Source organism: Felis catus, chromosome A3 (genome assembly GCF_018350175.1).
Source record: "Felis catus isolate Fca126 chromosome A3, F.catus_Fca126_mat1.0, whole genome shotgun sequence".
NCBI classification, from domain to species: domain Eukaryota; kingdom Metazoa; phylum Chordata; class Mammalia; order Carnivora; family Felidae; genus Felis; species Felis catus.
In genome coordinates, this window is record NC_058370.1 from 80,584,368 (window position 1) to 80,607,744 (window position 23,377).

Sequence of the window (23,377 nt, forward strand, 5' to 3'; positions counted from 1 at the left end):
TCAATGCAGAGCCCGATGTGGGGCTAGATCCCATGACTGTGAGACCATGACCTGAGCCGAAATCAAGAGTCGAATGCTTAACTGACAGAACCACCCAGGTGCCCCAGTGCCAGAACTTTTGATGAGTTATTTTGCCAATTTTTAAGCTTACAAAATAGGAATAATAGTATGTACCTTACATGTTTTTTTAGTACTGTATTGCTTTTATGAAGATTTTTGAGATTATAAAAATGTTTTGAAAACCGCAGCATTGTTCATAAGATATGAGATGCAAAAGTAGTATAACCCATAGATTTAAATTATTTTGTGTCATTTTTATGCTGTTGTCTCCAGATTAAAGTAGATAATGTGTTAGATGTATATAGCATTACTTTTTAGAGAAGATGTATGTGTGCTTTTTCTTTTGTCACCAGTTCCAAGTATTTTATTTTACTTGGTTTGTCCCAATGGATTAACTTACTAAAGGATTTTTAGAAAAACATGTGGATAAAATATTAGTCATTTAAATTAGATTACATTTATATTCAACATTTGCTATTTTTGAATAATTTAGAGAGATTTATTGTAAAAGCAACTGCTCTATGTAATCTAAAGTAGGTGACATTTTTGTCCTTTTAAAAAAGGCACCAGAACTAAACTTTGTTAATTTGATGTAAGAGAACTTACATTATATTTAATCTTTTTCCTGTTTGACAGGCAACCAGATAAACTGGTGGTGGTTTGGACAAGAAGAAGCCGAAGGAAGTCTTCGAAGGTTTGTCTCTTTTCAAAATTTCGCACCCAAATGTTGAATTTAACTTTTAGTTAAATTATTAAACTTCTGTAGTCCCATTGTAGATTTTAAAATATTACTTGACATTTTGGGTTATTTCTGATGATCTACTACTAAAATGGTTGATTAGGCATTTTGATTGTGTAACTGCAGTTCTGAAAATGGGAGCCAGATACCTGAGTTTTGATCTTGGATTTGGTAGCCTTGGATAACATCACAGTTATCTAGCTTCTCTGTACTAGTGTATTTATGAATTAATGATTAACTAGGTAACACTTACAAAATTGTTCCTGAGATTATTTACTCAGATTCCAAGAGGATGAAGTTAGGGCACACTTAAGGAATGGTGAGTTCTTGGAGTCCATTGCTGGGCTGCAGTAGAAAAGGAGTTGGGTTTTTCAAAGATTTTAATTAAAAAAAAAAAAAATTTAATGTTTATTTATTTTTGAGAGAGAAAGAGACAGAGCATGAGCAGAGAGGGGCAGAGAGAGAGGGAGACATGAATCTGAAGCAGGCCCTGGGCTCTGAGCTGTCCTCACAGAGCCCAATACAGGGCTTGAACTCATGAACTGTGAGATTATGACCTGAGCTGAAGTTGGATGCTCAACCGACTGAGCCACCCAGGCACCCAAAGGTTTTAATTTTTTGCACTTATAGCTTTGTGGGGAGTAGAACAGAATTTTTAAAATGTTCAGTAACAATTCTGCAGATATTTTAAAAATTCCATTCTGTAAATAAGTATGAATGTATTTCTATATGCACATAATAATTACAAGCATGTTAAGGATGTTGGTTTTTCCGTAAGTAGTCCTGTGTGAGGAAAAAATTTATTCCTTTTAATTAAAATTAAATCAAGTTTAATTTCAGAATTTTTAATATTTTTGAGGTATCTTGTCAAATTTTATTGTGCTAAAATTACATATAGATATTAATTATACAATTGAAGTCAATATATACTTGTGTAATTAGTATTCCTAATAGCATATAGACTATTTTTGTCACTTTTTCCTTTGTGTCCTCCTCTGGTTAATTCCCAGCTCTCAGAGGCAACCACTATTCTGATTTTTCTGTCACCATACAGTAATTTTGCCTGTTTTTGAATTTCATTTAAATGGAATCATACAGCAGTACTGTTTTGTGTGTGGTTTCTTTTGTTCAACGTAATGTTCTTGAGGTTTATTCATGCTGTTGTGAATATGGTAGTTTTTTTTTATTGGTGAGTAGTATTCCATCAAATGAATTTACTACAGTTTGATTATTTATGCCACTGTTGATGATTTGATTCATTTCCAGTGTATATTTTGAATATTCACTACTGCAGAGAGGTTTACTATAAATATTACCATACCAGTATTTTAGGAGACAAATATTTTAATTTCTCTTGGGCAAATACTTAGGACTGGAATCAGTGGGTTGATACATTTTTAACTTTTAAATGTATTTCCACCAGCCATGTAGGAAAGGTCCATTTACATCATATCATGAATGATATCTTCTTCAAAGCATATATTTATAGTTTTGGGGCATTTGTATTTTGGACCTGTATTTTCTTATCCATTCACATATGAGAAAGAGTTCTGAAAATAGGCTTAGGGTCTTCTCTGTTTTGCTGGGTATTGTTATTTTTGCCTAGTGGGTCTTAGGCTTTTGTGGAGAGGAATAATATAAGGTCATCCACTAAGTATGATAGATGAATATAACTATAACTATAAACTTTAGATTTAACATGTTTTTAGCTATCAACAGAAAATAATTTTCTCCTTTTAATAATTAGACACTATTTTCTAAAAAAATATGAAACATAATGAAATACTGTAGATTATAGACCAATTCATAATGCATACCCATATTTGAAGTAAAATACACCTTTATTTAATTGCATTTTCAAAAGTCAGTCAAATAACGTTTAAGGCCAAATTATTTTTCATATTGTATCAAATATTGATTGAACCCAGATAGTAAAATCCAAACATATGTGGCTATAGGTTGATTTTTCCCAGAATGCATATTTTCTAGAAAGAATTAATTCTTGTACTACTGTCAAATTGTGGCACTCTTAATATTTTAAATCCCTCCTGGATATTTCAGAATCATTGTGTTTCCTCTTAAAATATTATAGATGTAGTTTTTTTGAAAAAAATTTAAGAACCCACCATGTGTTAAAGCTCTTTATATAGCAAGTGCATAGTATGTTCATACATATGTGAAATGCTGTGTTATAAGTTGTACAGACAGCTAAAGAAAAGGGGGAGAGTTAAAAATCAGTTTCAGAAATTGTGAAAGAAATGATTACAATATTATTGTAAAAGTTAAGCAGGTAACTTTTTTTAATCTTAAGAAACTTGAAATACATGACATTTTGGAATTCTTTAAAACACACACACACACACACACACACACACACACACACACACACAGAAACTTGTCTCCAGCTGTTTTTTATTAAATTAGCTATCAGTTATACCAAAACCAAAGACTAGAACCATTTTATTTCTTCTGAAAGATACTTCTGTTTTCTGATGGTTTTCCTTTAAGATATACATTATTTGCTGCTGAGTCCCATTGAAGTCACTGAGGGAGAAAAAAAGATCTCTGCAACCATTGGGCAGAAAACATTCTAGTTTTTACTTTTAACTATGTTTTTGGAAAGAGTTTGAGTTGCACAGTAGTCAGTTTGGTTTTTGTCATCCATGTAGCTTATTATTTCTCTTTCCTGATTCTGAGTATACCTGCCTTTTTTTTATATTGATTGATAGATTGAAACTTATAACTGAGACCCAGATAAATATCAGATTAGTGAGTAAAATAATAAGGCACACTACCTTATTTTTTTTTAATGTTTTTATTTACTTATTTTGAAAGAGGGAGCACGAGTGAGGAAGGGGCAGAGAGGGAGGGAGAAAGAGAATTCTAAGTAGACTCCGCTCCATCAGTGTGGAGCTCAATGCGGGTTTGATCTCATGAATCATGAGATTATGACCTGAGAATCGTGAGATTATGACCTGAGCTGGAATCAAAAGTCATATGCTTATCTGACTGAGCCACCCAGGCGACCCTACCTTAATTAATTTAAAGTTTAGTTCTTAGTTTAGTGCTCACTTTTCTTTGGGCACATGTTTATCTTGATAGCTAAATATATAATTAGAACTCATTTTTTATTGAGAAAGTAGTTAACCATGGATAATTAATACAATGTGCAGCTTCCCTACCTCTTCTCCTCAAGTCATGGCATTTATAACAAAGATTTGTTAGGCTGCAGTTGATTTGTATATACTTAAATAAAATTATTTTTCGGTAAAATATATGGCAGTAGGAATCAAAGCAACTATGATAGTCCCCATAAATTATGGCAGAGTAGTATGTTGCCTTAAATATGGTTTTCCAACAGAAGTTTAAGCTCACAGAGAAATGGGAGGATTCCAAAGGGAAACCAGAGCTTTAAAGTCCTCACAAGCTTTTTGATGGCATTACCACCTTTACTTTCTTGCTCTGTGGTTGTGCTACAGCCTTTTACAATGTGCTGAGATAACAGGAGGGGCAGGATACAGTTGCAGAGCTTTGCCTTATGGCGACAACTCTAAGGTAAACTCTACATGTGACATCTTAAACATATGGGTATATGCATTTTTATAAACCGAAAATTATCAATTTAACAAGTGACAGCTATATATTTTTAGTGAAATATTTTCATTTTGTAGGAATCACAAATAACAAGTGAATGTTTATTCTGTGTTTAGTACCATATTAGGTACAAGTCTTTTAGGGAAGGTATGACATGAAATAATTAGAAAGTAAGGCATTTTATAGAGTCAGTACCCTAAATTGAGAAATGTTACCTTTTTTCTAGGTTTGCTTTGGCATGTCAAAAGACCTGTCATATGATTAAAAAATGAGAAAAATTGTATAAGGGGAACTGGATAATGTGGCCTAATCCTTTTGTACTATTATCTGTACTAGATAGATTGCTGGCAAATAAAGAGATAACCTGCCTTTCTTAACTGTGCAAAGGAGCTGAATAGCTGTATGTGCATTTCTGTGACTAATTTTTTTCTTTTTTTTTTAACGTTTACTTATTTGAGAGAGAGAGAGAGAGAGAGAGAGAGAGAGAGGAGAGAGAAGGTGGGGGAGGGGCAGAGAGAGACGGGGACACAGAAGCTGAAGCAGGCTGCAGGCTTCGAGGTGTCAGCACAGAGCGCCTGACACGGAGTTCGAACTCACAAACTGCGAGATTATGACCTGAGCCGAAGTAGGCTGCTTAACCGACTGAGCCACCCAGTCGCCCCAGTGCCTAATGTTTTCTGAGAAAATCTTTTCTATTACTTTCAGTGAAGACCAATCAGGGTTCTTATAGTAGTGATGTTTGCAAATATGTGCTTCTCCTAAATCAAATTCTTAAAAACATAATTAATGTCTCTATGGATTTGTACAATTTTTTTTTTTACACAAATCTATTTTTGCCCATATTGGACTTTTCATTCTTTTTCTAGGTTCAGATTCCTGAATTCAATTGGAAGTGAAAGTTTTAGTAAGCTGTTTGAAAATAGGAATCTTTTTTTTTTTCGTGTTTGCTACTATGTACATCCCTGGTTTCCTTTACAATAAAATTTACTTCGTTCTGTTTTCTGCCTACCATATAATATTTCGCTAACATTATAAAGGAGGTGGTGCCAGCTACTCAGCCAGACTAATTGATGTTGTTACAGTGTCCTAACTTAGCCAGGTTGTATAGACTCTAAAAGGAGTATCAGAAAACCAGAGCTCTGACTTAGTTGGACCTTTTTTGCTGGGCACAGAGATGCTGAGTGGAACGGTAAGAAAATGGCAGCATATTAGCAACTTGGGAACTAACACCCTTACATCTTCTTTTAATAATAAAAAAAAAGATTTTAGTTTGTTAAGCAGATTTTATTTTTGTTCAGCAATCTAATTTCTATTCTGTGATCGAAGAAGGAGGATTGAAAGAGGTCATTTAGAGTGCTAGCATTAGGGTACCTGAAGAAATTATCTGATACTACCATCTACTAACTCTGCCCAGTGATCTCTGCATTCCCTGCTTTTCTCACTTTTGATATTTGTATTATCCACATAAATGTTAAGAATTTAGGGATAGAAGACTATTTTCTTGACCACTGTATGAATCAGAGATAGAGCTGGGTAAGATGTTAGTCGGGTGAAGAAATTTGAACTTGGAAATCATGTAGGTGGTTCTCCTACTGATTACTCGTGTAGGTTCAGGCAAGCTCTTTACTCTTTGATTGCTTTAGTTTTCTTATCTGGATTAGATCTCCTAAGGGTATCTTCAGGTCTAAAATCCATTGATGGTCATTTTTTCATTATGAATTTGGGCGCCTGAATGGCTTGGTCAGTTGAGCATCCTACTTTGGTTCAGGTCATGATCTCATGGTTTCTGGGTTCGAGCCCTGCATCGGGCTCTGCACTGACAGCTTAAAGCCTGGAGCCTGCTTCCAATTCTGTGTCTCCCTCTCTCTGTCTGCCCCTTCCCAGCTTGTGCCCCCTCTCTCTCTCTTTCTCTCTCAAAAATAAATAAACATTAAAAAAATGGGGCACCTGGGTGGCTCAGTCGGTTAAGCGTCTGCCTTTGGCTCAGGTCATGATCTCACAGTTCGTGAGTTTGAGCCCTGCATCGGGCTCTGTGCTGACAGCTCAGAGCCTGGAGCCTGTACGGATTCTGTGTTTCCATCTCTCTCTGCCCCTCCCCCACTTGCTCAGGTGCGTGCTCTCTCTCTCTCTCTCAAAAGTAAATAAACATTAAAAAAAATTAAAAAAAAGAATTTTACAAATACTGTATCTTTGCTGCTGTGGCTAATAAGAAAAGTTCAGTTATTATACTCTTTTTATGTTTTTATTCTGTGGGGAGGCTATGAAAATATAATGATGGTGAGTTTGGAAAGACCAGAGGAATAGTCTGACCTATTATCACAGTACGTAAGAATTAGAATTGTCATAAATCTTCAAGATTAACTATGTAGAGTATGTAGAGTGGAGTTTTGATTAAGGATTATCTAAGGTAGGCAGAAATTTACTTTTCAAAATGGAGATTCTTGACTTTGTGAAGTTTTTGTTCTAGAAGTGTCAATAGGCATATTTCCATAAATAGAGGAATAGAAGAATCTCTAGAGATATTCTTTAATCAGTAGAACTCAGCTTTTTGCTGTTGGGTATAGTGTGCTAACTCTGTTGTGGTCAGTGTCTACTTCCATTTCCTTCCCTGAAGTTTTATGATTGGACGGCAATGGAGAGAGAATAGAGGGAGAATTACTAACAATTTATGAGTTGAAGTGGGGAGATGCTGCTAAACCTATCTTATGCTGGTATCTTAACTAACAAAATATGATAAGATTTGAATGGACATAAGTTTCCATGATCTTGATCCTTTCTCACTTCCATTTTGTGGGTTCAAATCCAACTTCTGCCACTTACTTGCTGTGTGATCTTGGGCAAGCCCGTGTCTCATTTTCCTCATCTGTTAAATTTGTTCCTTGTCACACACCTGCAGTCATATCCTCTAGCTTCTTTCTTGTTATCATGAAAGAATTATCTATGCTTCTGGCAAAAGTCAATCTGTCTCTTTTTCCTACTGTTAAGGGCATGACTCTAGTAATTTTCTCTTTTGCATCATTCAGTTTTCCCTCTTAACTGGATATTTACCATCAGCATTAAAATATTTTTATTTAAAAAATTCTCTCTGCCATTATTTTACCACTAAAGGCAGACTAGTTTTCTCTTTCTCTTACAGCAAAAATCTCAGAGGAATTGAGTGTACTTGATATCTTTACTTTCTTTTTTCTTATTCTTTGTTGAACCCTTTCCAATCCAGTCAGGCATTTGCTCTCATCATTCCACTGAAATGGCTCTTGTGAAGTCAGAATTGGCTTCTGCTTTCTTAAATCCGATGGTTATTTTTCAGGTCTCATTCTGTCTAACCTATCACCAAGATTTGGCACAGATTGTCTCCCACTCCGTGAAACATTTTCTTCACTGGACTTTCAGGATACCACACACCTCTGGTTTTCCTTCTGTTGTACCAACCCTCTTTTGCTGATTCCTCCTCACTTCCTGGACCTGTTAATGTTATGCTTCAAGGTTCAGTTCTTGAACATTTATATTCTCTATCTGTACTCTGTCCCTTGGGATCATATCCACTCTTAAGCTTTAAGTATCACCTATGTACGGTAATGATTCCCAGATTTATTACTCTAGGCAAATATATCCAGCTGCCTGTTTGAAGATCTACACTTGAATATATAATATGCACCTTAGATTTAATGTGTATAAAACAGAGTTCCCAATCTTACTTTCCAAACCTGCTCTTCTTGCAGTCTTGTTTTGTATCTGTTAATAGCAATTCTCTTCTCCCAGTTGCTCAAGGGCAAAATCCTTGGAATCAGCCTTGGTTACTTTCTTTCTCTCATGTAGTCTGCAGATCTTGTTGTTTCTGTCTTGAAAATATAAAGAAAAAAATATATCCAGAATCTGACCACTTTACCACTTTTCTACCACTTGAAGCCAAATCATCATCACCTCTCCCCAGGATTATTGCAATAGCTTCTACTTGCTCTTCCTGTTTCCTCTCTTATGTCTAGAGCCTATTCTTGCTATATTAGTGAAGTGTGTCCTTTAAAACATAACTTAGAGCATCATGCCTTTGCTTAAAAACCTTCAGTGGCTTTCCATTTCACTTGAATTATAAATAAGTCAAAAGTCTTTGTAATGGCCTCTCAGAGCCTTATATGACTGGACCCTCCTTATTTCTCCAGCCTGGTATCCAACTTTGCTCCAACCACATTGGCCGTGTTGTTATCTGACTGACCTTTCCAGTTGCTGTTCCGTCTCCTTAGAAGTCTCATCCCATGTATCTATGTATCTGATTCCTTTACCTCTGTCAGGCCTTCTCTCAAGTGTCTCCTTCTCAGTGATGCCTTCTCTGACTATCCAGTTGACATTTGTTACTTTCCCTTGCCTCCCCTCCAGCCTTCTTTCTTCCATTTTTTTCTCCATAGCACTTCCTCTATCTAACATACTGTATATTTTACTTAATTATTTTGTTTGTCTGCTTCTTTCTAGTATATCGTTAACTCCACTAAAGCAGATTTTTTTTTTTTTTTAACTACTCCAGTGCCTGGACAGTGCTTGGCAGATAGAACCAATTGTATGTGTGAATCAGTGAGTGAGTCAGTGAATGAATGAATGAATGAATGAATGAATGAATGGATAGTAGCTACCTCATAGGGTTCTTATACTAATTAAATGAGTTAAACATAAGTAAATTTCAAACTTGGACTGACACTTAGAAAGTACTCCATAGTGTTAGCTTTCATTATCACTTTCATGGAGTGTCCTGCAGCTCATAGAAAAGAAAACGGAGATGTCTTGGCATACCTAATCTTCCATCAGCTTTGACTGGAAATGCCACCGCAAAGAAAGAACTATAGTGATGACTTCCAAATTTTGGGAGGTCCTTAGAGAACCACAATAAGCCAGATTGACAAGGAAAAAGAATCTTTAAAATTACAAGTGCTAGAAATATTAACTCTATAAAAACTGTTTTCTTCTTTACTTGTCCCAAATAAACATATTACAGTTTAATGGGAAATGAACTTAAATGCAAAGTATGCACTTTGTTTCTCCTTTTAAATAATGAATTTGCCTTTAAGTTCCTAGATCAAAAAATATATTTTTTTAATGTTTATTTATTTTTGAGAGAGAGAGAGAACAAGTAGGCGAGGGGCAGAGAGAGAGGGGTACACAGATCCGAAGCAGGCTCCAGGCTCTGAGCTGTCAGCACAGAGCCTGACACGGGGCTTGAACTCACAAACCGTGAGATCATGACCTGAGCTGAAGTCGGACCCTTAACTGTCTGAGCCACCCAGGTGCCCCGATCACAAAATAATTTTTAAAATATTTCTCCTAAAAAATTTTTATCCAATCACAAAAAGTAGCTTTTGAAAATATGAGACACCTCATTTTTGCATATTCTTGCATGTGATGGTGGGAGGGAGAGAGTGAAATTTTGGTTACAGATAGTGATCTATAGCTATCATGTGATAGAACTGTCATGGCCCAACTTTAATGCTTGAAAAATCTAACTTGATTAATCTTTTTTGTTTCAAGGAGACTACAGATCTAATAGATAAACAGTGTCAATAAATTTTTATGAATTATTAACATTGCATTTCCTGTACTTCATATTAAAGCCATTATTTTAACTATTCTGGTAGGCTCATAGCTGGCAACCTGGAATAAAAAATCCATACCGTGGTGTTGTAGTGTGGCCTGTTCCTGAAAACATTGAAATCACTGTGACACTTTTTAAGGTAAGTTCCATTTTTATAATTTATGCAACTTATTGTTTTATAATCATGGTTCTAAATGACAGAATATTTCAGTATTCGTTGTTCTATATATTTGGGTCCAACCTGATTCCTTAATATGCATTGTTTTTGTGGATATAGCAGTTTATATCAGTGCAAGTTCATCAGGGTATTTCATGGTCTATGAAATCAGAATAATTTGGGAGTCCTTTTCAACTTGTTAACAATTTTGAGATGAGTTGAAATATTTCTCTTACTACTTCCTATATTCTACCCACAGGAAACTTAAAAAAAAAGTTTTTTTTAATGTTTCTTTTTGAGAGAGAAAGAGAGACAGAGCATGAGGAGGTAAAGGGCAGAGAAAGAGGGAGACACAAAATCAAAGCAGGCTCCAGCCTCTGAGCTGTGAGCACAGCCCAAAGCGGGGTTCAAACTCATGAACTGAACCATGAGATCGTGATCTGAGCCAAAGTGGGATGCTTAACTGCCTGGGCCAGCCAGGCGCCCTACCCATAGGAAACTTTAAAGTGCTTTATCGTAGAAAGTGAGGTTTGTGGAATTCCTTAGTCCTGAGCCTCATTTTATTAGCCCTATTTGACTAATCAGAAGATATGTTTTAAAATTAGTATTCAAAAATTTTTTTTTTCAACGTTTATTTATTTTGGGGACAGAGAGAGACAGAGCATGAACGGGGGAGGGGCAGAGAGAGAGGGAGACACAGAATCGGAAACAGGCTCCAGGCTCTGAGCCATCAGCCCAGAGCCCGACGCGGGGCTCGAACTCACGGACCGTGAGATCGTGACCTGGCTGAAGTCGGACGCTTAACCGACTGCGCCACCCAGGCGCCCCTAAAATTAGTATTCAATAAGTATTTTAGGGGCACCTGGGTGGCTCCGTCGGTTAAGCGCCAGACTTCTGCTCAGGTCATGATCTCACAGCTCGTGGGTTCGATCCCTGTGTCAGGCTCTGTCCTGACATCTCAGAGCCTGGAACCTGCTTCAGATTCTGTGTCTACTTCTCCCTCTGCTCCTCCCCTGCTTGCGCACTCTCTCTCTCTCAAAAATAAACATTAAAAAAATTTTTTTAAAAACAAGTATTTTATTAATGTTAATGTAAGAAGAGAAATTTTAAATTGATATTTGATAAATATCTTAATGACATTAATATTTTACAAGTACTGTAGCTTAAAAGCAAGATTCTGGTTGTAAATTCAAAGGACAGATCCAAAAACGTAGGTGTGTGTATAACTACCTGCCTGTTATACATACGTGTTTTTTTTTTTTTCTTGAAAGTCTTCCATATTTCTTGAAACACTACAAAGTAGTCCTCACTGAGTTCCCATTAGGCACTAGAATGTTTACTTTCCTAACTCCTTACCTGCTTCCCAAAAATGGTGGGGAAAGGTTTCATTTTAGCCTTTTTGAAAGTGGTAAAATTAGAAAACAATGCTTAATTTCTTCTTTGAATCATTCCGGTTGTGTTGAAGTTACTTTTGCTGGACAGAAGGAAGAAAGACATCTCATTGAGCATAATTTAATAATGTAAAGTTTGTGAAAATCCACTAAATATTTAAGGACATGAAATTTAAGTAGAGAAACATTATATGGCTTAGCATGAAATCAGTGTGTAAAAAAGTCCTTTTAATTTTGTGATCTAATTTATTAATACATTTATTCAGGAACTACTGCAGAGATTAGTAAAACAGAAGAGTGTGATGAATGTTAATATACTAACTCATGAATGGAATACTACTTTTAAATGCTGTGTATTTCATAGATACCTATTTTACAAAAGATTTTTAACACTTTCTGTTTTATAGTTTTGATATTACTGTTATTGATGTTATAACATTGCTCAATCATACTTGTCATATATACACATACTTAATTTGCCCAGAGAGAAATAAGGGGTGAGATAGTCACTACTCTTCCTTTTTTCAAGGAGGTTCAGGGACTATCTGATAGTCCTTTAGTCAGCTGTACTAAAAGCCTGTTATTAAACTCCCTTTATCCATATATCTCTTACTGGAATGGTACAGTAAGCTTGGTAGGTAGCAGCAAGACCTTTGGAACATTTCCTATCATTCTCACACAGCAACCCCAGCCAAGGTTGTATAATTATCCCTTTTGTACTGATAAGGAAACTGAGACTAAAGAAGAACATGACTTGCTAAGTCACAGTGATTTAGCCCTTCTTCTTTCCTTCACATTGTACATCCTATTCTGTAATAAAAAAAAACAAAACTGCTATGAATATAGATTACAACAGCAAGATTTCCGACATGCTTGAGGAAGACTTTTAAGTAATTTTTTGAATATTTTGATTTGATTTGCTGTTTACACTGGGAAAGAAAACGAATGGACATAGTTTTACAACTTGAAAAAAATGATGATAGTAAGGGGCTAGAATAGGGCTGATAAATAATTGACAGCCATGTGTTTGGGAAAAGGATGTGTACTAGCTGAGCGATTCTGAGTTGAAAGTGGCTGTTGAAATGGGTACTTGGAGGATTAAGAGATAAGTGTTGTTTTCAAGTACCGATGAGAATGTTCAGCATATCCTTATCACTGAACTTTTATGACTTCGAGTTTTAGTCTTTTGGAAAAAGAACTAATATCCATTTCTCCCCAGTTTGTTGTAGTAAACATTTTTGGTTAATTGTGATATTGAGGCAAACTTGCAACCATTTTAAATATTAAAACAATATTTTCAGTGGAGGCTTTTATCTCCCCAACTCCCCCTCTCTCCAGATTTCTAACAGAAGGGCAGAAAGATAAAACAACTTTTTATTCCTTCAGTGTAATTTTTGGATCTTGCTTTTGAACAGCATTTAAAATATTCAAGTGGAAAACTTTTCCATGTTTTCCTCTCTTTTACTTTTATTAAAGTCTCACAACTCATTTAATCTTGAAATTTGCAAGTGGGAAAGGACTGCTCTGAACCCTTTTTGTCCTAAGTGTGGTTGGTATCCACAGAAGTGTGCTCATAGACAAAATGCTTTTGCAAAAAGTTGTATGTTTCATTTTCCTACAACTTGACCAGATACTAATTTTTTTTACTCTGCATGTTTGTTTTTGAAATTTGAATTAGATTGAAAATAGCTGTTTCTAGTAAATGAGAAAAAAAAAACTTTTAGGGTTTTCAAAAGAAAAATGGTTCTTTGAGCCATTTTCAGTTTTTCTCTTTACTGCAGTGGTAAGGTAGGAGATTCTAGAGGGTAGAAAGTAGGATACAGAGAAGACTTAATTGATACATGCTAGAAGCAATTTTCATTACAGATGTTTTTTCTGATCAATAATATAAATAGTTAATTGTGTGTATATATGCCATTTTAAAATGGCCTGAAAATGAACATTACTTTTGCTCTTTCATGTCTTTTTACTGACTTTGACCTATCAAACGTGTCCCTTGGTCCCACTGAAACTATTCTTTTAGGAGTAATACGTTGCCTGTGTTTTTAAAACATGTTTCATCTGGGGTGCCTGGGTGGCTCAGTTGGCTAATCATCTGGCTTCGGCTCAGGTCATGATCTCACAGTTCATGAGTTTGAGCCCTGTATCAGGTCTCTGCTCTCAGCACAGAGCCAGCTTCAGATCCTCTATCCCTGTCTCTCTCTACCCCTCCCCTGTGCTTTCTCTCTCTCCCTCAAAAATAAATAAACATTAAAAAAAAATGTTTCATCTCCTTTGAGAATTAATGTATGTCATATATAAGGCGGTGTTCAGTATTTGTCAAATTATAAGATATAGTCATTAATTCATTCCTCAAATATTCTTGAGAGCCTGCTGTGTGCCTGGTACTTTTCTAGGTCCTGGGGACAAAGTAATAAAACTGAAACAACAACATAACTAAAAGTTAGACAGACCTGGATCGTAACATAGTTTTAACACTTACTGGTTGTTCACTGTGGGATGGGGCATCTTTGAGGTCTCAGTTTTCTGTTCTTTTAAATGGTAATAAAAATACTATGCATTTCTTTTTTTTTTTTTTTTTAAATACTATGCATTTCATAAGTTGCTGTGATGATGAAAACACTTAGCACAATAACTGGGGCAGAGTGTGTGCTTAGTAAATATTTATTGTTATTAATTATATTAGCTGTGCTGAAACTCTGCTGTGTTCCTCAACAAAATGGGGGGGAGGGAGGGCAGGCAGCAAGGTTGGTAAGATGTCTCTTTCCTCTTTCCCAAGTGATATACTTTATTACTTGGTCTCTAAAGTAGCACTGTTTATGACCTAAATCACTCATGGAAAAGTTCCTTCAGCCTTTATTTACGGCATTCTCTCTCCATAAACCTAGTTTGTGGACAGGGCCAAACTGAGGAAACAAATATCAGGTAGAATTTTCTACCTGTCTTTCTCTTCTAGCCTTTCCTACCTCCCCTCTGCCCAGCACCACCAAAGAAACTCCTTTTTGACAGATTTTTTATCCCATTTGTGTGAATTTATTCATAGAACTAATTGCCTCAGTACAGCTCAGAATTAGCCAGCCACCATGCTTTAATGTGAAAAATAAGTAAACAGAAATAAAGAACTAACTAAGGAGTTTGGAATTTATCCCATAGGTAGTGGGTGTCATTAAAGAAATCTGAGTTGGTACCAACACGGTCAGAACTGTGGTTTGGGAGAATAATCTGTGTATAATATTGATTGGAGGGCAGAAAGACTGAATGTCGTAGTCACTTTTATCTTGAAATAGCTCAGGCACAAAATGATAAGAACCAAAACTCAGCTGTGGCAGTAGAAGCAAAAGATTATTAATAGACTAAAGTGGAATCAATCATGAATAAGATGCTTCCCTATGAGAAGCATGTGGGACCTAAACCCCATTAAAGGAATAGCAGAGCCCATTTTCCATGTATGTGTACTCCCTCATTCTTAGAGTGGAATGTTGAGCCCAAAGCCTGCTGTTTTTAAATATTCTCTCATCCTCAATACCTCCATCCCCGTGCCTTCTCTAATATGTGGAGTTGAATCTGAATAAGTAAATGCACATAGATGTGACCCCACTACTTTTCTTTTATGTCTTATACTCCATTGCTTTTGCCTTTACTTATTCAAATATCTGTGGAAATCTGTACTATCCCACCTAGCATAGATGCCTTCTTTCTCATAAAACTTTCCTATGTATTTAAGTGATGTGTTATTTTCTTTTTCTTTCTTTTTTCTTTCTTTTTTTCTTTTTTAATTTACATCCAAGTTAGTTAGCAAATAGTGCAACAATGATTTCAGGAGCAGATTCCTTAATGCCCCTTACCCATTTAGCCCATCCCCCCCTCCCATAACCCCTCCAGTAACCCTCAGTTGTCCTCCATATTTGAGTCTCTTATGTTTTGTCCTCCTCCCTGTTCTTATATTATTTTTGCTTCCCTTCCCTTATGTTCATCTGCTTTGTATCTCAAAGCCCTTATATGAGTGAAGTCATATGATACTTGTCTTTCTCTCCTGACTAATTTCGCTTAGCATAATACCCTCAAGTTCTATCCACGTTGTTGTGAATGGCAAGATTTCATTCTTTTTGATTGCTGAGTAATACTCCATTGTATATATGTATAACTGATGTGTTGTTTTCTAACCTGTGGTGAAACCATGTATTTCTTTTACCATATTTATTTAGATTAGTTGTGTTTGTCTTCAGAAGCAAGGACAACAGTGTTTGAGTCCATTTTCACATCTACAATTTCTTATATAATACGTAACCATTAAGTATTTGTCAAGTAAATACTTGCAAAAGTGCTCTTTTTTTTTTTTTAAGTTGCATTTGGTTGGAGGCTTCATTATCCTTTCTCAGGTTTCTGAGGCATTTTCAGGGTTGATGGGAGGGGAGGAGGAATGAAGGTATCAATAGCCATGCCAATTTGCCATTTTTTGTAGATTATAAAGTCTCTTGCTGTGCTTTGGAATTCCAGATGTTTACATAACCTCTTCAGAAGAAAACCTTGTCTCAAATGATACTTTTAGTTTAAAATATATGAGTATAAAAACAGGAATAGGACTTTTATATGAGCATTTTATATCTTTTTTTTTTTAAGTTTGTTTATTTTGGGAGAAAGAGAACGTGGGCATGCAGGGAGAAGGAGAGAGGGAGAGAGAATCCCAAACAGGCTCCGCCCCATCAGAATGGGGCTCTGTCCCACTAACTCTTGAGATCATGACCTGAGCTGAAATCAAGAGTCCCATGCTTAACGGACTGAACCACCCAGGCACCCCAAGCATTTTATATCTTAGTAAAGTGCTTCTTAATAGTTCATTAAATTATCACTCTCTCTGATCAGGTTTCTTTTTTCAGTGGGGCAATGATGGAAGATAATTACATGCATCAACGTAAGTAAAATAGAGAATTTTTCAATATAAAATAATGATTTAGATGTAGAGAAATTATGGAAGTTTCTAAGAGTAGGCTATTCTGCTTCTCCCTTTTTAACAGTTGGTAAAAGGTAAAAGCACGGCCATTTGTATGTTCTTGGTTGGATTGAATGGTTGAAAGAAATCTATTTCAACTTTACATTTTGCTTTTGTTACAGGATCCTCATGCAGAGGAATTTGAAGATAAAGAGTGGACATTTGTCATAGAAAATGTAAGCTAATGGCAGATTTCATCACCTTTCACGTTGCTGACTGTATACATTGTTAAAGTACACTAGCATTTTGGTGGTAGAAGAAATGTTACTTTATTAAAATTAATAGCGATTTGTAGATTTTAGAATTTCTTTAATGAAATGATTGCCAGTAGCACAATTATTTTTAAGAAGGTCTTTTGTTACAATTATAAAAGTAAAAATACTCTACTGAATTATGAGTATACTTTGTATTAGTTTGGGGCTTAAAGGAAAGACCAGGTCTTACTCATCTTTTTATCTGTTCAGCATCTAGCATGGTGCTTCTCACATAACAAATGCTTTTTTAAACATTTGTTGAACAAAATCTTAAATGCCCTTTGACATCTTTAAAAATAAAGTACATGCTTTAGCGCTTTAGGTTGAGAGATTTTAGACTGGTGCTTTAATAATCATCTTCAGTTAATACACAGACTGTGGAATCCCGCACGACTAGCAGGTATATAATAGGTGTTCAGTAAATATTTTCAAATGGGGATTAGGGAAGATAGGCAATGAAAATAGAGTGAATTAAGAATGTGGGCTCTGGAGTCAGACCTAATTTTAAGCCCTAAGTTGGCTCTTCTACTTATAAGCTGTGTGATTGTGGTAAGTTTCTTAACTTTTCAGCCACAAATTTATAGGGTTCTTGTGAAGATTAAATGATTTCAGTGAATATTAGCTGTTACCATTGTTATCATCATGATCACCATTAAAGTTCTAAAATATATTTATAGCAGATTTATAGCATGCTTTGACTCCTTCCAGAGTCAGTGTATCGCCTGACTTCATTGTATATCTCAGTGATGAAAGGGATACTATACTGGCTGGGCCATTTTTAGCCCAGGGGAGCTGGGAAGCTTGGGAGATCAGGTCCAAACATGGTAGGGAGAGTTCTGATGGCTGGGTATCACGTCAATGTAATTGTGTTAAATGTTCATACATGTTAACAATTCTGTCCTTTCTGTAGGATAGATTTGAACATTGTGCTTGGAGTAGTCATTGAAGGTTTTAAATCAAACAGAGATTTCTTGAAATTGGTTACAGCTTTAAAAGCTAACTTTCATTCTCATATAAGAGCTTCTCCCTCATGGATGGTCTTTTAGTTTTCAGCACTCATGACTCAATTATAGATCTGTAATCGCTTTACTAACTTGATGTGTTAAAGAGTTAGCCAATTAAATTTGAGTCGTAATTGATGGTAAAAACAATGTTTGTTTAGAAAATCTTAATTACTCTTAAGATAGAGCCATACCAGTTCTAAATTTCTGAAGAACTTACTTTAAAGTAGCCCACTGAAAGGTGCATAAGCCTATTTTCATAGCAGGCATAAACAGAGTTTATTAACTGAATACTGTAAGGTGTGAGAAAGTTTAAAAATAGCCTTGGGACTCTGTATAAACCTTTTCCTAGGTTACAGCTCCCCTCAGTGGTAAATGATGAAATTGACTCTTGTCTAGAGAAACATTTGTATTCCTGTAGCAGTAACATGTTACAGTGTATTCTGCCCCACATTTTAAATGTGCTCCCCCTTTACAATTTCAAAGGACTGAAGTCTCTCTTTTTCTCTTGTAAAATCTAGGGTTTTGTTTGAAAGTCTGTTGTTAAAACGTTCTAACACTGAAAAGGCATGCTCTTTGAATGGGATATTAATGGATCGCCTTCCACTTTGTTTTATAACCCCACAGCCAATAAAAAAAGTTTAGTTTTTGTTTAATATATCTCAATAAAACAGAGAATTATCCAAAATATATTACCATAACATTTATTGGGCACTTACTGTATACTGGATACTGTATAGAATGTTTTGTACACATTATCTCATTTACTCATACAATAACTCTGTGAGTCAGATATTAATAACATTATTTTTATGAATAAAGCAAATGAGACTTAGGAAAGCTAAGTAACTTGCTTAAGTTATATAGCTATGATGTTAGAATTTTATCTGGTCTTGTCATTCTCTATGACCTGTGTCCCTAACTCCTATGCAATAACTACCTCCCTTAGTGATAAAAACAGAAAGAAATACTGAAATTGTAGAGTCATAGAGAAGTTTTAATCAGCCTTTCATAGTGATAAACCTGTGAGGTACATATGTATTATATTAGTAAAGGTAGTTTTTAATTATTGTACATATTCCATCTAAAAGTTATTGACTACCGCTAGACATTACAAAATAGAATTCCGGAATTTATCAGTCCTCAGAATTCTGAGTATTTTTTTCCCAAAGCAACTTTCTTGCTTCTTTGTGTAAATTAAGGTAATGCTGTCTTCATTTTGCTGGTTCTTTTGTTTCTGGTCACAGAAAAGATTTCCCAGTTTTTTTCTGACATTTCTTCTTTAGATCAGAAAGCTACTTACACATAGGTCAAAACTTTAGAGGTGATTTTACTGCTGCTAGCTTTGTGACCTTGTACAAGTTATTTAATCTTTTACAGTCTCAATGTATGTAGGTATAAAGTGATGGCATTAATATCTACTCTATAGGTTACTGAAAATTAGAAATAATGTATAGAAAGCATCTAGTTCAGTAAGGGATAGTTATTTTTATAATTTTCTTTCTAGAGGACATGGAAAAATGTGAAAGAAAGGAAGCTAGATTTCCAAACTTATAGTTGCAGGATTTTAGTCTTTCTGTTCCTTTATACCACTTATGCTTCTCAGTGGTTCTAGACTTATCTCAAGAAATGAGAACACAACTTGAAAGTATCTCACTTGGATTAAACTTAAACATGCTTGTATCTTTTGAAAGGTTTCAGCTTTTGATTTAGGACATCCTCCCCTTATAAATGTAATCCAAGATTAAGAACCAGTTTGTTTTCTGAAATTAAACAAGTGTTGGTGATTTATTAATATCTACCCCTGGGCCAGACAGTCTGTGTTTGTGTTTATCTAATCACAATACGAGTATATGAAAATATTTCAAAAACAAATATAAACGAGTTTTAAATTATCCTTTATTTTGGATTATTCACAGTCCATTTCCATATTATTAGTGCAGATCATCAAGAATGGATATCACAAAGCAACATGTTTCTTTTTTTCATCTACCATAATATAATAATGTTTGTTCACCCGGGCACTTGACATTGTGGCTTTTATTTTAATGTGAAGCCATAATAGTTATATTTAGAGAACAATTGTTTTTCCCTTCCTGGTACTTTAAGGTATCCAACTAAAATCAGAACCAGTATATTTGTGAATTATACCTATAAGTCTTGTTTTGAAACTTAAAATTTTTTATTCTTTAAAAAGAATCTTTTGATTTTTGAATGAATTCAAAAATGCATATTGATGAAAAACATCAAGCTAGGTTGAATTCATTCATTCAGTCATCATTTTGCAAACATTTGATGTGCATTTTCTGTATGCCCAGAATTTTGTTAGTATTGAAGCTACAAAGTCAATTAAGACATGTAGAATTTCAGGGGTGCCTGGGTGACTCAGTTGGCCAAGTGTCCGACTCTGGCTCAGGTCCCCTGCATTGGGCTCTCTGCCGTCAGTGCTGAACCGGCTTCGAATTCTCTGCCCCTCCTCTGCTTGTGTGTGTGCTCTCTCTCTCAAAAATAAATAAACATTAAAAAAATATTTAAAAAAAATACATGTAGAATTTCCTTGATTCTGAGATGCATGTTATTCCCCCACATTTAACTTCTCTGAAATTAGATCATCTTAAGTTTTTGATGTCCTGCAATTATAATTAGTTGTGTTTTTTTCTTTCTTAGTGCTGTATAAAATGATGGTACATCATTTAAAAATGAGTGGAGACTTATATTTGATGGTGTGAAGTATCCTGTCCTTCTGAAATTTATAAACTATTAAGGGTGTCATATAATTAAAGAAAGAAATGCAAGAAAAATGGTTCTTTAGGAGACTATAAAGGAGGGCAGCACCAGGGAAGAGTTCCTGGAGGAAGTGTCTGCCCAGTGTAGTTTAAAAAAAAAAAAAAAAAAAAGGAGATATGCACCAAAAGGCACTCCAAGCAGAAAAAAAGAAGGATCAGGTGAGGGCAAGAGAGACAATGGTGAGTTTAGAGTAGTTTCTGTTCTTGATGACATAATTGAGAGGAAGAGCTTTTTTGCTTTTTTTACCCCAAAATAAAAAACAAAAAACAAACCACCCAAAACAAAACATGAAGTACCCACTAATGATCAATAGACGTTTATTTATTTATTTTTACCACTAACCCAGTAAATTTAGCAATAGGCATGTGATGATTCATTTGAGATGTTGTGTCCTCCTTAGGGATGAAGAGAGTATTGTAATGTGTTTTCTTGAGGCCACCTCTTCAGTCTTTCCCACTGTTTTTACCTGTGACCGATGAGATGGGCAGTTTGGCCATCTCGTTGCCCTTTTTATTGCCATTTATGTGATATTACCTCCAGAAGCCATTTAAATGGATTAGATGCGATATTAATTATGTTAATTCCAAGACAGTACTATAGATCTCCTTTGCTTTGTTTCTTTTATTGGATTATATTGAAGAAGATTGGTTGTACAACCAAACTCAACCGACAAGATTATACCACGAATAGAGATGATATAATAGCTCAAACAATACAAGGTAAACAATTTAAAATCACAGAGTTTCTGAGCTTATTAAATTTAAGTTTGAATCTTCCTCTGAAGTCTACTCAGTCTCTTGATCTCACAGAATTGTAGTCTGATAAATTACCTCTGCTTTTTCTTTCAGAGGAAAAATAATATATAAATGCCTCTTATTTCCTCTAATCATTTTCTTCTGTGTCATCTCAGCCAAAGGATCTCATTCCAATGGTTGGGTAAAGACTGGCTAGTTTTTACAGGAACTATAGCTTGCAGTTTCTTCCATTTAAACTGGTATAGCTTCTTCAGTAACTCCAAACTGGGATTATCTTTTTAGCCCCAAGAAACTCATAAATACTACTTTTCCAAAGTCCCAAAGGGTGAATAGTACATATAAGAATACCACAACCCACATATCACACAAATTAGAAACATCTCCTCCCACATGTAACCAATACAACAATTTATAATCTTAAGTACATATTAGAGATGGCCTAGCTTTTTTAGGGTAGGACGTTTGCTCTAGTATAGTCCTACTTATAGGACTGCCTATTAATATTCTACCCCACAGAAATGTGACCCAGTTAACTTTCTTGAACCTGATCAGTCCCTGTTGACCTTCCTTCTACATGGAAGTGACACTAGGTAGGTGGGGAAGACGTTCAAACTTCCACTAGGAACACCTCCATTTTTTGTTCTTCTGTTAACCCAATAACTAGAGAGTGGTTAGTCAGTAATGCCCATATATCTGTATTTGTTAGTATTGTATACTAATTATATACATCCAAATTAAAAAATCTCAACTTAAATTTTTAAAATTATTTCAAACATATACAATAGTAGTAGGAATAATATGATGCATCTTTATGTACCCATCTCTCAGCCTCAGTAATTGTCAGTATTTTGCCAAATTTATTTCATTGGTCCATCCACTTTTCTATTTTTTATTTTTACCAGATAATTTGAAGTACATCTCAGATATTGTATCATTCCTTCTGTTAATGATGAAGGCCGCTTTTGAATATCATTGGTTTAGAAACTTGCTAAAAGATACTGGCATGCCAGAAAAGGTGATCTATCTACAAATGGAAAATAAAATTCCTTTTTGTAAACTTCCTTTTATTTTTTATTTTTTTTCAACGTTTTTTATTTATTTTTGGGACAGAGAGAGACAGAGCATGAACGGGGGAGGGGCAGAGAGAGAGGGAGACACAGAATTGGAAACAGCCTCCAGGCTCTGAGCCATCAGCCCAGAGCCTGACGCGGGGCTTGAACTCACGGGCCGCGAGATCGTGACCTGGCTGAAGTGGACGCTTAACCGACTGCGCCACCCAGGCGCCCCTAAACTTCCTTTTAGATGATCTTTCTGATCTGGTAGGCCTATGGTTCAAAATTTTTTTGTACTTGAAAAGTGATACTATTTTTTTCTGTTTCCACGTAGAAAAAAATTTAACTTATATTAGAAGCAACAGAGCTTCCTTCCCCCCTGAACCCCCCAACCTCTTAGAATTAAACTCCTGGATTTGGGATAGGAAACTCATAGTGTACACAGGTTTCCTGGGTTTCTCTAATGTCACCTTGTTGTCATATATGATTATGTGAATAGTAGCTGACTGGCTATGTGAATAAGATAGGGTATTCTAGATATAGCTAGTAGTTAAATGAAGTTTTGTCAGCTAGCTCACTCTCATTTTGGTCCAATTTCAGAGAAAGTCCATATATATTCCTTTTTTTTCCTATTTTTTTTTTAATACTACATATTTAATGTGCCATTCTAGTTCAGAAATCTTTCAGATTGTGCTTCTGGAGGAAAATCTGTATCTTTTATTCCCAAGTGACCCATTGGCTTCAAAGAAAATTGTGGAAAAATGTTGGTTTCATTTAAAAGAGAAATATGCCTGGGGCGCCTGAGTGGCTCTGTGGTATAATGACTGACTCTTGATTTCAGCTCAGGTCATGATTTCATGGTTTGTGGATTCGAGCCCCTGCTCTGGGTCTGCACTGACAGCTTGGAACCTGCTTGGGATTCTCTCTTTCCCCCTTTCTCTCTGCCCCTCCCTTGCTGGTGAACTCTCTCCTTCTCTCTCTCAAAATAAATAAACTTAAAAAAATGTTAAAAAAAAAAAAAG

The 23,377-nt window shown here is 35.4% G+C and overlaps 1 protein-coding gene across 13 annotated transcripts in view; it reads left to right on the forward strand.

Annotated features, from left to right (window-relative positions):
* EHBP1 (EH domain binding protein 1) overlaps positions 1 to 23,377 on the forward strand; it is a 365,510-nt gene that overhangs the window by 101,201 nt on the left and 240,932 nt on the right. For all 13 annotated transcript variants that reach the window (XM_045054259.1, XM_023251703.2, XM_045054260.1 and 10 more), the window contains 3 exons: positions 697 to 754; positions 10,012 to 10,107; positions 16,629 to 16,682. In XM_045054259.1, coding sequence (XP_044910194.1) covers positions 697 to 754; positions 10,012 to 10,107; positions 16,629 to 16,682 — 208 coding nt within the window. The remainder of the gene's footprint in view (positions 1 to 696; positions 755 to 10,011; positions 10,108 to 16,628; positions 16,683 to 23,377) is intronic.